The following is a 14,152-nucleotide window of genomic DNA, read 5'->3' on the forward strand; positions in this document are numbered from 1 at the left end:
AATTTAAAAGACTCATGTCTTAGATGTTTAGAAGATTTGCCTTTTTGTGGTAAATCTTACTTTTTTATACCAATTTTGAAATCCTATTTATAAATGACCATATGTGTAACCACTGCACATGGGACCCCATAGTTACAAAGACTGACCAAGGCACGGTCTTAGGAGAGTACACAGTGATCCTGCTTCTGGAGGAAATGGGTTGATAAGAGTCAGCTTTTTTAAGAGGGAAAAAATTTTAATTCCTGCCATTAGCAAAAATGTGTTGGACAGTCCCCAGACAGATTTAATTTCAAATATTTGAGGGAAAAAAGCTTTGTTGATAATTTCACTATGTTCTCCATCACTACTTGAGAAACTAAACTAGTATCCAATTGCACTCAAAATTTCAGACACTTATTTGGTTCATTTATGATACTACAATCAACTACTACAGGTACATATATTCTAAAACTGAAGTCTAGGCCAGAAACTAATTTTCAGTACATCTACAGATGACATAACTTGAGTCTTCTTTTAAAGCTATTCATCTTTGGAGGCTTCCAAAATGTATGCTTATAAAACAAAGCATTCATTGTGGGAAGGGTGTAAAGACACGTAATGCCTCATCCAAAAAAAAACTATAATAAAACAAAACTCGTTAATAGCTCCCTGATTTACTCTAGTTTTTTTTTTTTAATAAATTTATTTATTTTTGGCTGCACTGGGTCTTTGTTGCTGCGCGCGGGCTTTCTCTAGTTGCAGTGAGCGGGGGCTACTCTTCCTTGCGATGCGTGGGCTTCTCATTGTGGTGGCTTCTCTTGTTGCGGAGCACGGGCTCTAGGCACGTTGGCTTCAGTAGCTGTGGCTCGCGGGCTCTAGCGTGCAGGCTCAGTAGTTGTGGCGCACGGGCTTAGTTGCTCTGCAGCATGTGGGATCTTCCCGGACCAGGCCTCAAACCTGTGTCCCCTGCATTGGCAGGCGGATTCTTAACCACTGCACCACTAGGGAAGTCCCTACTCTAGTTTTTAAATGATTGCTTTTCTACAGATAAATCTAGATTTAACAATTAAATTAGACAGGCCTTTTTCAGTTGCTGGTACTTGAGAACCCGAATTATATTGTTCCCTCAGATTTATACCAATGAAAAATTTTCAAGAATAAAATTAATATTTCATGAAAATATTTCTTACTTTCTCAGTAGAAAAAGACACGTCTGGCATATTCCATCTTTTGTTTCTTAAAGCAATATAATTGTAAATCATTATCTTTGAACAAAAACGCATAGAAACTGAAAGCTCCATGTGATTAATCAATCAAGAATGAAGAGTCCTAGCACCAAGCTAGACCCTGCGGGGGTTTAAAAGATTTTACTTTATCCCTGTCTTCGAAGAGCTTACAGTCTCATTAGAAAATTCTATTGTGAAATGGCACCATGTGATCCTGATTTCACAAGCAAAACTGGAGTTTGGGAAACAGAGAGCAACGTGTGCCAGACCAGTCCAAGGAGTAAGCAGTCACTACAGCAGCACCCAAACCCTTGAGCTGGAGAGGATGGTGACCAGGACGTGCACAGCTGGGGTGCTTCCAACAGCATCCTTGGGACCCCGCCTGTGCTCCAGCACCTCCAGAGACAGGGGGTTCACGGTCACAACAAGCAGCCCACTCCACACACGGATCCCTCACTGGGCTTTTTATCTTCTCACATGTTGTTTTTTACAGCAAGTCCCCATGGCATGACACTTGATGCAGTACACATTCGGACCTCATGAGTAACGCACCCTCTGATCAAGGCCTCGCTGCTCAATGGTGCCCTTTACGCAGCTTCTCTAGGGCAGCACTGAGGGAAGGGGCGGAGGAGACCTCCGCCTTTAAAGCACCCAGTCAATCTACAATGCTTCTCCCCTCTGAGGGAAGCAAGAGAGGACTGTGCCCCTCTCATCTCAACACAGAAGCACTCGGGCTATCCAGACTCCCTGGAAAGGTCGTGTCTACTGGGATTAGAAAAGAGGTGGAGCCCATGAAGAGATGAGAAGAGGATCATATTTTAAAACTCTTGCTCCCCAAATCCTCATAGGTCATATTTTTATTGAGAACTTCAAATGTCAATGGACTACATTTGAATGACTCTGTTTGGGGGGGAAAAAAACCCACCTCATCAGTTGAGTTCACTCTCTCCAATATGTTTTAAAAGAGATTAGGGCCACCCCACTTATTTCCTGCAGATCCTTAATTCAAAAAAAGAGCCAAATGCACTAATTGAGGCCCTTCAAATAGCCTAAGGATACAGAATGTCTGCCCTCCGTGTCCACTTTTGCGAAAGGCAACTGAAAAAAAACGCCATCAGCCTGGCGTGTGTGTGATTAACTCAGGTGTGAAACGGGCAACAAACATTTACTGTCTGCTCCCTACCTGGCCCTGCAGACGCTGGAATGAACTAGTCACCTCACTGCACAGGCCACCGGGAGGGCCTGCCTCTCAGTCCACAGCTGCAGGTATGCAGTGCCTGGCACATTACAGACTCAATTTGTGGGAAAAATGAAGAAGTATAAAGATGGGGTTTGGGCTAAGTGTACTGAGCGTGATTTAAATCCCACATCTGATTTTCTCATTCTACCTCCAGGTGCATCAAATTTCCAACAGCCTGCTGTGTTTTTCCTCAAGTTCAGTACACTTCTCACACCCCACCCCCCAAAAAAGGTGTCTGGTCACTATATTCTGTTAGTAACATTGACGTCCCAAATCAAACTCTTAACTGTGGTCAATTTTACCTCCTCTAATATTTCCCAAATCCATCCCTGGTCTCTTCCAATCCTACTGCTAATTGCCTTAGTTTTGGCTTCCAAAATATCGTTAAGACTATTGTAGCAGCTTGCTCACTGCACCCCCTGCCTCCAGTTTTACCTATATCCTCACCATCCACAGATAAATAGGCATTTGGCACAACATCCAAGTTTCTCCCTGCTTGGGTCCTGCCCATCTCTCCAGCCTTATTTCCCATCGTTATGAGCCTCCCACTTGACTCCAACAAGACCTAGCTACTCACTCAGCCCCATGCATGCCATTCTACTTCACGTCTCCTCCTTTTTTCACAGAGCTTCCTCCTTAGCATTCTTTGTGAGACCACCTCAAACCAACTCCCCTCGGTCTGGATAACTTTTTCTAATCCAGTAAGACTCAGCTCACCAGTCTCTTCTCCAAGACGCTTTCCTTTGCGTCTACTGCCACTCAGCATCCCGTAAGGATTCAGAGCATGAGCCTGGAAGCCAGACTGCCTGGGTTCAACTTCTGGCTCCTCCACTCACTCGCTGTGAACTGGGGCAAATTGGCAAACCCCTCTGTACCTCAGTTTCCTCAGCTATAAACTTGAGTTTTTGTTCACCTATGGTCAATTAATCTACGACAAAGGAGGCAAGACTATACAATGGAGAAAAGACGGTCTCTTCAATAAATGGTGCTGGGAAAACTGGACAGCTACATGTAGAAGAATGAAATTAGAACATTCTCTAACACCATACACAAAAATGAACTCAAAATGGATGAAAGACCTAAATGTAAGACCTGATACTATAAAACTCTTAGAAGAAAACATAGGCAGAACACTCTGACATAAATTGCAGCAATATCTTTTTAGATCCGCCTCGTAATGGAAATAAAAACAAAAATAAGCAAATGGGACCTAATTAAACTCATAAACTTTTGCACAGCAAAGGAAACCATAAACAAAATGAAAAGACAACCCACAGAGTGGAAGAAAGTATTTGCAAATGAAGCAACTGACAAGAGATTAATCTCCAAAATCTAGGAACACCTCATACAGCTCAATATCAAAAAAACAAGCAACCCTATCAAAAAATGGGCAGAAGATCTCAATAGATGTTTCTCCAGAGGAGACATACAGATGCCCAGAGGCACATGAAAAGATGTTCAACAAGGCTAATTATTAGAGAAATGCAGATGAAAACTACAATGAGATATCACCTCACACCAATCAGAATGGCCATCATCAAAAATCTACAAACAATAAATGCTGGAGAGGATGTGGAGAAAAGGGAACCCTCCTACACCGTTGGTGGGAATGTAAATTGGTACAACCACTATGAAGAACAGTATGGAGGTTCCTCAGAAAACTAAAAATAGAATTACCATACCATCCAGCAATCCCACTCCTGGGCATATATTCAGAGAAAACGGTAATTCGAAAAGATACATACACCCTAGTGTTCACTGCAGCACTATTTACAACAGCTGGGACAGGGAAGTAACCTAAATGTCCACTGACAGATGAATGAATAAAGAAGATGTGGTACATACATACAATGGAATACTACTCAGCTATAAAAAAGAATGAAATAGTGCCATTTGCAGCAACATGGATTGACCTAGAGATTATCATACTAAGTGAAGGAAGTCAGAGAAAGACAAATACCATATGATATCGCTTATATGTGGAATCTAAAAAAAATGATACAAATGAACTTATTTACAAAATATAAACTTAGAAATCACAGACTTAGAAAGCAAACTTATGGTTACCAAAGGGGAAAGGTGGGGGGAGGGATAAATTGGGAGTTTGGGATTGACATATACACACTACTATATTTAAACTAGATAACCAACAAGGACCTACTGTATAGCACAGGAAACTCTACTCAATATTCTGTAATACCCTAAATGGGAAAAGAATTTGAAAAAGAGTAGGTATATGTATAACTGAATCAATTTGCTATACACCTGAAACGAACACATTGTTAATCAACTGTACTCCAATATAAAATAAAAAATTAAACAAAATCTACCCCAAAGGGAAGAACTGAACTAATTTTAGGCAGACTTTTTTTTTTTTAAACATCTTTATTGGAGTATGATTGCTTTACAATGTTGTATTAGTTTCTGCTGTGTAACAAAGTGAATCAGCTATATGTATACGTATATCCCCATATCCCCTCCCTCTCGCGTCTCCCTCCCACCCTCCCCATCCCACCCCTCTAGGTGGACACAAAGCACTGAGCTGATCTCCCCGTGTGATGCACTAAGCAGACTTCTTTAATGCAAAAATATCCACAAAAAAGCAAAGGGCAAGAATTTAAGTTACGTGAGATGCTTTTTTTTCAGCTAATACAGTTATTTGATAACAACAAACTATGTACTGTTCTAAATAATTTACAACCTTCAGAACAATCCTATGTGGGTATAACATTGTCCACATTTTTATAGATAAAGAAACTGAGTACAGAGAGTTTAAGTAATTTGCCCAAGATCAAAGAGCTCGTAAGTGGTGGATTCTAGATGCTACCTCCAGCTGCCTGGCTCCAGAGTTCTTGCTGTTCGCCTCTATGGTAATAACAGGGGAGGGGGAGGGGGAGAGGGAGGGGGGAGGGGAGGGGGAGGGAGAGGGAGAGGGAGAGGGAGAGGGGAGAGAGAGAGGGAGGGAGGGAGAGGGGGAGAGAGAGAGAGAGAGGGAGGGAGGGAGGGGGGAGAGGGAGGGAGGGAGAGAGGGAGAGGGGAGAGAGAGAGGGAGGGAGGGAGAGAGGGAGAGGGAGGGAGAGAGGGGGAGAGAGGGAGAGGGAGAGAGAGAGAGAGAGAGGGAGGGAGGGAGGGAGGGAGGGAGGGGGGAGGGAGAGAGAGAGGGAGGGAGGGAGGGAGAGTGTTAATGTGTGCAAAGTACTTAGAACAGGGCTTGGTATATTTTAAGCACTATTTTAAGTGTTTGCTATTATGACTGTGTTCCTTTACTGTATTTGAGCAGCATTTATTTAATTTTAAAAATCTGTTTTTGAGCTCCCTCCATTATTTACTGTCTCTGTATCCTCAAATCCTGGCTTTGATAAATGTTTGCTGAACCAGGGGAAATTCATTAAACTCTGTCCCCTTGAGCTTCTCAATTCATGCCCTCATTTTCTCTTCTCTTCAACCCAGTAATACTGTGAGTCATTAGGCAAATAAAAAGACTGAAATAAAATTCTGCTACAATGAGGAAACTAGTTTTAAGTTGTCCAAGGCCCCACATGGGCTGTGGAGGGAGAGTTCTCCAGAGTGGTGATTCCTCATCTGTTTTCCAGTACGTGATGGGTAGTAATAGGAGTGTACACATCATTTATTTCATCTTCAAGAAACTTGTTTTGAATAACAAAAGTTATAAAATATTTAAACTTTGAAAAATACAGAAAATTAAGAATTAAAAATGCTTTTCCCACCACAAAGAAATTCATTAAAATCTGTCCCCTAAAGTTCCTCAATCCATGCTCTCATGAATTGAGAAATAACCAGTATTGGCATATAACCTGTACTTTTTATGTTTGTGTAGATTACATTTTTAATGTACAGTTTTATAAAATATACCATATATACTGTGTATAATCTGCTTTTTCTGTCAATGTAATTATATCCACAAGATTTTTAATGGTTACAAACTATTCCACTACGTATACCATCTATTTTAAAATTCCCTATTACTTCTAATTTTTGCTAATATAAAAATTCATTACTATATATTCATTGCTATACTGCAATGAACATGTATCTATAAGCTTTTACATATCAGTTTATTTCCTTAGTTATTTTCTATAAAGTTGAGTGACTGTGTAGAAAGTTATACAGGTACACAGTCCTCAATACATTCTGCTCACCCTTCTTTTATAAAACTTTTTTTACACTCCCAGAAGCTGTGTATTTGTTTCCTAGGAAAACACAAATGAAAATAGCATCATTATTTTAATGTGCATTTTTTCAGTGAGTTTGACCTTTAAAACTATTTATTGGCTATTTGGATTGTTCATGTGTAAGTATTCCTCTTGAGGGTCTTTTTTCTTAGATATTTATATGTTGAGCTGTTTCAGGAATTCCAAGGGCTAACTGAAATACCAAATTTCTTTGCTTCTATTTCTTTGTCCCGTTCAGTACGGTAGAACTTGGTTATCACAGTTAAACTAAGAGCTGCCAATTGACAAGTTGTTAGTGATTGATTAATAAAGTCCAGGAATAGTAGTCTGGCATACTAATTAAAATCATAACCATTGGATTCAGAAGATCTGGCTTCGGATCCACTTTGGACAGTTTACCTAACTCTTTGAACCTCAGTCTCCTCACCTATAAAATGCTGGCGATACCTACATCTTAAGACTGTTTTGTGAACTAAATAAGATAGTGCATGTTAACGGTTAACATAGTGCCCGGCACAAGAGTGTTCAATAAATAACAGTTACTGTTAACATTACAAAATATTTGAAAACAAGTTGATAAAGAAATGAGATTAACTCTTGATACAAGGTATTAGAAGAGTATTTTCTACCTCTTTTACCCAAATAAACCTTAGCTGGATGAGAAATATCTTTAGCGATCAGTAATGCAGGTTGGACAAAAGGAGGGGAAGCAAAAAAGAAAAAAGAAAAGAATGATCTTATCTTACCAAAGAAAAAGAAAAAAACTGAACAGAAACTTCTGCCTTGCATTTTAGAGTTCTCTTAAGTCATTCACCTTCTACAGTAAAACATAACAATTTTGAAAAGTATCTTTACAATGTAAGAGGCAGAATACTATACAAATTTGTTTAAAATTACACTTGAATATATCTAAGCCTCTTAGAAATATTCCACTAAATAGAAAAACAATTCTGAATAAGCCAAAGGTTAATATAAAAATAATGAGAAATCTATGATAACTGAGTTTTGATAAATTTTTCATCATTTGATGAATTAAAAAAAGTAAAAACATGGAAATTATTTAAAACACAGCACTTAAGAGTTATTTATATACCCCCCTTTTCATCTGTAACAATAAGAATATGCTGTTATAACTGATCTTTATAGTAACCCTGAGGCACCGCAAAAATCCTTCAAGTGACTTCTGAATTAAAGGAAAGATGAATCACAGATATACTGGATATAGGCTCAGTTTGTTAGAAATCAGTTAAGCAATAAGCCCCTTTTCTGGTGATTTTCAATACTGTAAATGCCAATTTGCTGCAATTTTAAAAGAAACAAGAAATACAAACTTTATGAGGACAGGGACTTGATTTTGCTCACCTCTGTATTTCCAGCATCTAAAACAATGCCTCATATACAGTAAGCACTGAATAAATACTTGTTAAATGAATAGCAAGAACACCTAAGATTTATGTTTTATATGCTAATTTTAAAAATCAACTTCAGTCTTAGAAGCAATATTCACATGCCCAATTTCTGCTTTCAGTTGCAACTCAGTTGCTTGCTTGCCTTTAAAAAGTCACTTAAAATTCTTGTAGCTCTTTTCTTCAGTTCTAATTTGGTTACTTATTTGCCTTAAAAAAAGTCACTTAAAATTCTTGGAGCTCTTTAATCTGTGAATTAGGGGTACTAATACATGCTCTCCTACCTCACATGATCTTTTGTAAGAATCAGTTAAGATAATGGAAGTGAAAATACTCAGTGAAGTATAAAGCACCATATAAATGTCAATGTTTACTGTTTCAGGTACTTTGCAGAATAAGTTAGGGCATATATAAGTTTACTGATGAATTAAATTCAAATCTCTTCATGTTAACCTAGTTGACTAAGATATTAAAAACCCTTTACATTTTCTTTAAATGTATTCAGTATCTACCTATAATTTGACTTACCTTTTATAACGAAAGCCTTGCAATGTCTATATTTTATTGATGTATGCTAAAATGTTACTACTAATTAACATATGCAGGCGAGAATCAGAATTTAACCCTCACTCTGGTAATATTGATGTGGTAGAAAAGAGCAGGACTTGACATTATAAGATTTAGATTTCAATTTTAGCTAAATCGCCTTGTTGCTGGAGCACAAATTTTACATTTTAAAAATATTTTAATTAATATTTACCGAGTATTTATCCATCAGGCACCATTAAAAGCACTTCACATGTTTTGACTCTTAATTTTCACAACAGCCCTAGGCTGTTGTTATGGTTGCTATCTTTCTATGAGGTAGACACTATTCTCACTTTTCAGATAAGGAAAGCAAAACAGGGAGGTCAGACACAGGCCCAACAAGGCCAGAGAGCAGGTGGAGGCCACGCTGGGATTCAAACCCAGGTCGTCAGACACCAGCATGCACAGCTCTAACTACTAGGCTGTACTGCATTCTCTAACCCTAGGTGCCTCAATTTCCCTCTGAGGATAATGGTACTCCACAGGATTCTTTATGACAATGAAATGACAAAGAATTTTAAAATACTTGGTAATAGTCAAGGACTACATAATTAATATTCAAAACAAAACTTTCCTTCTCCAAGTATTTCAAATAAAATATTCTCCTCCTTATGACCTTTATTTTTTTTTAACCAGTTCAAACTGTAAATTATACTGTTCTGTTGGTCTTCTTCCGGGGGGGAGAGTGGCAAGTCAGTGTAAAAAATTCATTAAAAATAAAAGGAAGAGGGACTTCCCTGGTGGCGCAGTGGTTAAGAATCCACCTGCCAATGCAGGGGACACGGGTTCGAGCCCTGGTCCGGGAAGATCCCACATGCCGTGGAGCAACTAAGCCCATGAGCCACAAGTACTGAGCCCACGTGCCACAACTACTGAAGCCCGCACGCCTAGAGCCAATGCTCCGCAAGAGAAGCAATTGCAATGAGAAGCCGGCGCACCGCAATGAAGAGTTAGCCTCTGTTTGCCGCAACTAGAGAAAGCCTGCGCGCAGCAACAAAGACCCAACACAGCCAAAAATAAATTAATTAAAAACAAAAAGGGAGAAAATCTTTATTGAAAAAAAATCAAAGAGAGCACAGGAAAGTTGCATTATTTCAAGACTCTTAAGTATAAAGTTTCAATGCAGAAAAGACTTTTACATAATATCCTTGAATACTAAAAAGACAAAGTTATGAAACATCTGAGAGTTAATACCAAAAGATCAATGGATTAAATGTTATCTAAATATATTTCAGTTCAACAGAAACTTATGTAATCTCAATGGGAACGTTCTGATTTTGGCAAAGGTTTTCTAACTTTCCTTTCTTGTTGACAGGGATTAAATTTGGATGTGTGTGGGCTAACTGTAGACTAGATTATTTTTTCTAGTTAATAGTATTTACTTGTTTCATTGTAAGAATTATATGAAGAAATTATAGTGAAGGTCGTTTTCCATTGTTAACAATAATGAAAGTATCTTAAGTAACTACAGCTGTATAATTATATAAATACATTTCAAATGCCTAACATAACTGGCTCTCAAAAATTTAAAGCTTAACTGTACAAATACATTTATAACTCTACTAAACCTTTTTTATTTATGCCCATAAACTGTTAAACACATAATATCTGTACTTTACCAACTATAATTTGTTAGCTCTAAGATTTTTTCCCTACTTTGCACTAAAAATTCAAAGGATGAAAAAAATTATCCTCATTAGTACCATTCAGACACATTTTTGAGTATGGAATTAATGATTTTTGAAAGACCTAAAAATGAGGGGAAAAAAAAAAAATGAGGGGAAAACAGACTGATGAGGTGAAAGTCAGGAGACTTGGGTTCTAGTCCTGCAAAAGTAGAATTAAGCAGCTGAGTGGACAGAATTCCCACGTGCAGTCTATGCAAACTGAAAAAAGGAGAAAGAATAGATCTTTCAGTCTTTTTCTGTTAAAAATAATACCCTCAACCCCAGGCCCCAAATCTTCTTTAATTAAAAGATTATTGGTCATAAAACATTAAGCTAAATCTTAATTAGTAAATGTACTCCATGTTCTTCCATGGATTAGGACCTGAATTCTTATGAAATGCCTAATTTAAGAGGTCAAACCACTAAATCAGTGGATGTTAATACTGAATAGGGCTGTCAGTAAGTTTCATCCTTTATTTTTACACTAGTGACAAAAAACTTCCTTGGAAATTTATGTTAAACATTTTCACTGGATGAGTTATACCGGTAGGATGAACCCTGGTCCAACATTTAGAAGAAATGGAGGACATGGTGTTGCCTCCACAATCAGCTGGCTGTGTGTGACTGTGGGCAAGTAATTTCACTGCTGCAGCTTCTGCTTCATTTTAAAAATGAGGACCGGGCTCCCCTGGTGGCACAGTGGTTAAGAATCCGCCTGCCAATGCAGGGGACACAGGTTCGATCCCTGGTCTGGGAAGATCCCACATGCCGCGGAGCAACTAAGCCCGTGCGCCACAACTACTGAGCCTGCGCTCCAGAGCCCGCGAGCCACAACTACTGAGCCCACGTGCCACAACTACTGAAGCCCGCGTGCCTAGAGCCGGTGCTCTGCAACAAGAGAAGCCACCGCAGTGAGAAGCCCGCGCACCGCAGCGAGGAGTGGCCCCCGCTCTCCGCAACTAGAGAAATACCGCGCGCAGCAACAAAGACCCAGTGCAGCCAAAAATTAATTAATTAATTAATTTTAAAAAAATGAGGACCATGTCCTAGATGGTCTGTACTTCACCATTCATACTCTATTCACCCAGAGAGGCTGAGTTGTATTGGAATTTTGTATTCCAAATAGTTCTCTTTTGTTTTGGATCTATCATTCTATTTTATAACTGCTACTCCCCATAAAGATACTGAAAACATGAAAATATGCCAAGTTTGTGCTTTGAACTCTAAAGGTATTAAACAGCTCAACACAGTTACTAGCTCAAAGTGACTGGGCACTTGGTGTAAAAGACCTACAACAAGATACTTTCAGTTACAGTTTATGAATGCACCTCATACTTAGCATCAGTTTATATTTTGGAAGTCTGTTTTCTTGGGGATTATTTCCCCAAGTGTCATTCCATGCCTGTATAGACCTTAGTCTTGAAATATGCTTACTTAACACAAGGCTTAACAGTGACAAAATTGACATGTGGGGCCTGGTCTTTGTGTGGGAGACTGTCCCGTGCATCACTGGGTGTTGAGCAGCATCCCCGGCCTCTACCCACTAGCTGTACCAGCACCACTCCCACATGGGGTGGCAACCAAAAATCTCTCTAGATATTGCCCCAGATAATGTCCCCTGGGGGTGGGGTGGGGGGCAGTAAAATCCCCCTGGTAGAAAACCACCGAATTAAAGAACATTTCTTCATTTTACATAGCGAACTAACTCCGGCAATGTCCCTTTCCACAGCCCAAAAAGAAGTGCTAGCCTAAGTTAGGAGGCCGAAACTGCTTCTTGGAGGTGAAGAAACAGACAAAAGATCTTCAAGGCCTTTTCCCCACAGCTTGATCAAGAGTGGAAAGGGAAACAAGCGTGGCAACGAACTCGATCAGAGACTGCCTCTTTATCTTTACCGTGAACTTGGTGTTTTCGAAAGTAAGCACACGTGTGCTTCTGAAATAAGCACGCTCGGACGCAGACAGGGGGAAATCATCAAGAGGAACGAGGTCGGCAGGCGTTTTCAGCTAAGACTGGAACAACCCGGAGCAGCTCCGCAGCCCGGCGGCCCACGGGGCCTCCGGGTGCGGGGTGCGGGCGCCGAGCTCCTGCCACGCCCACCGGACGTCACCCGTTACACAACGCCCCCCCCCGCCCCCCGCTTATGCAATTCTGCCTCCAGCGGTTTCCAATTGCCCCGGTGACTTGTGTGGGAGACCAAGGTATACGTTGCACACCCAGCCTCGTCTGGGGATCCTCTCCCCGCCCCGGCTGGCGTCTCCCCGTGGCGGACCCGGCCCGGCCCGAGCGGCCAATTACCGGAAAGAGCGCGGCAGGAAGAGAGCAGCCGCTCAGGCTCGCCCAACTCCCTCCCCATCCCGCGCTCGGGCGGCCTCGCCCGGCCACCCGCGCCGCGCCTCTCCGCTCCGCTCCGTTCCGTTCCGGGCGCGCCCGCCACAGCGCCAGGCCGCGGCGGAGGGAACCCCGCGCCGCGTCACAGTCGGCTCGAGGGCGATCCCCACTGTGACCGAAGCACCCCGGGGCGCCGCCCCCTCCCACACCCTCCGGGACCCCGAGACCCGACCCGCGAGCGGCAGCCGGCCTCGGGAAGCCTCCCGGGGGCGTAGGCGAGTTCGTGGCCGCCCGCCCGTCGGGGAAAGGAGGGTGGGGTCGCGGGGCCCGCGCGGTCACCTGTTCGCAGCTCCTCGCAGGCGGCGGCCAGGGCCTCCCGGTAGCGCCCCTGGTGCAGCAGCTCCCCGAGACGCCCGGCCGCCCGGGCTCTCTCCCGCTCGCCCGGGAACCACTTTTCGGCCAGGTGGTTGAGAACGACGCTGGTCCTGAAGCCCGAGGCAGCGATGGCGGCGGCCAGAGGCGGCGGCCGCGGGGAGGTCCCCTCAGCATCAGCGGCCGCGGCGGGCGGCAGCCGGTCCCGGCAGAGGCGGCAGCGGGCGCGGAGCTCTCTCCGCAGGCAGCGGCGGCAGTAGCTGTGGCCACAGGCCACGGTCACCGGCTCGCTCAGGAAGCCCCGGCAGCCCAGGCAGCTGAGCAGCCCGCCGGCGCCGGGGTGGGCGCCCTCCGCCGGGGTCGCGCTCCAGCCCAGCCCGTGGCGGAGCCGGTAGTTGAACACCAGGCAGTCCACCAGGGTACCGAGGCACTCGGGCCTGACTGGGGCTCCGCGGCGCAGCGCCGCCGCGTACGCCTCCAGCGCTCCCTTCAAGTGGCCGCCCAGCGCCAGCAGCTCGCCCCGGCGGAGCAGCAGCTCCCAGCGCTCCGACTCCGCGGCCGCGCGCTCCAGCCGGTCGCCGCCGCCGCCCACTTCCCAGAACCGGCCCCGGCTCCGCGGCCGGGGGTCCGCCTCCTGGCTCTCTCCCTGGGAGCTCCTCGCTACGGCCGGAGAAGACATGGCCCGCAAAGGGTTGCTCCGCCGCCGCCGCCGCCCGCTGCCACGGTCCCGGAGCCTCCGGGGCGCGCGGCTCCGCACGCGGCCCGCGAGCAGGGGGGCGTGGCGCGCGGACACGGCGGGGCGGCGCGCGGACACGGCGGGGCGGCGCGCGCCCGGGAAGCCCCGGGGGCGGGGCCTGACGGGCGCGGGCGGGGCTGGGCTGCGCGGAGGCGCCCGGGACTCCCCCGCACTCTCCCCCCACCCCCCAACCCCCGCCCCGCGACCGGGTCCCCGAGGAGCCTACCGCCTGCCCAGCCCCTCCCGAAGCCCCTCCTGGCGGGAGACGCGAGGTCAGATGATCCCCCAGCGGGGATCTAATTGGCTTCTCCGGAATAAGGGCCTGGCTTGTAACCGAACAAAGCCCGAAGGAGCCCAGACCTTCCTCGCCCCACTGGTTTCTCCGCCGGACGACCCCGCACCTGCCGCGGACTCTC

General features: G+C 44.1%; 1 protein-coding gene across 6 annotated transcripts in view; it reads right to left on the reverse strand.

Annotated features, from left to right (window-relative positions):
* LONRF1 (LON peptidase N-terminal domain and ring finger 1) overlaps window positions 1-13,799 on the reverse strand; it is a 44,889-nt gene extending 31,090 nt beyond the window's left edge. For 3 of the 6 annotated variants that reach the window (XM_082374967.1, XM_082374964.1, XM_082374963.1), the window contains exon 1: window positions 12,968-13,796. In XM_082374967.1, the coding sequence (XP_082231093.1) occupies window positions 12,968-13,679 (712 nt within the window). In that variant the 5' untranslated portion in view covers window positions 13,680-13,796. Of the gene's footprint in view, window positions 1-12,967 lie in introns of all 6 variants that reach the window. The other 3 variants (XM_082374968.1, XM_082374966.1, XM_082374965.1) reach the window with 2 other exon arrangements.
* Between the last annotated feature and the right edge of the window lie 353 nt (window positions 13,800-14,152).

The sequence above is a fragment of the Balaenoptera borealis genome (assembly GCF_965194805.1).
Source record: "Balaenoptera borealis genome assembly, chromosome: 21".
Classification (NCBI taxonomy): domain Eukaryota; kingdom Metazoa; phylum Chordata; class Mammalia; order Artiodactyla; family Balaenopteridae; genus Balaenoptera; species Balaenoptera borealis.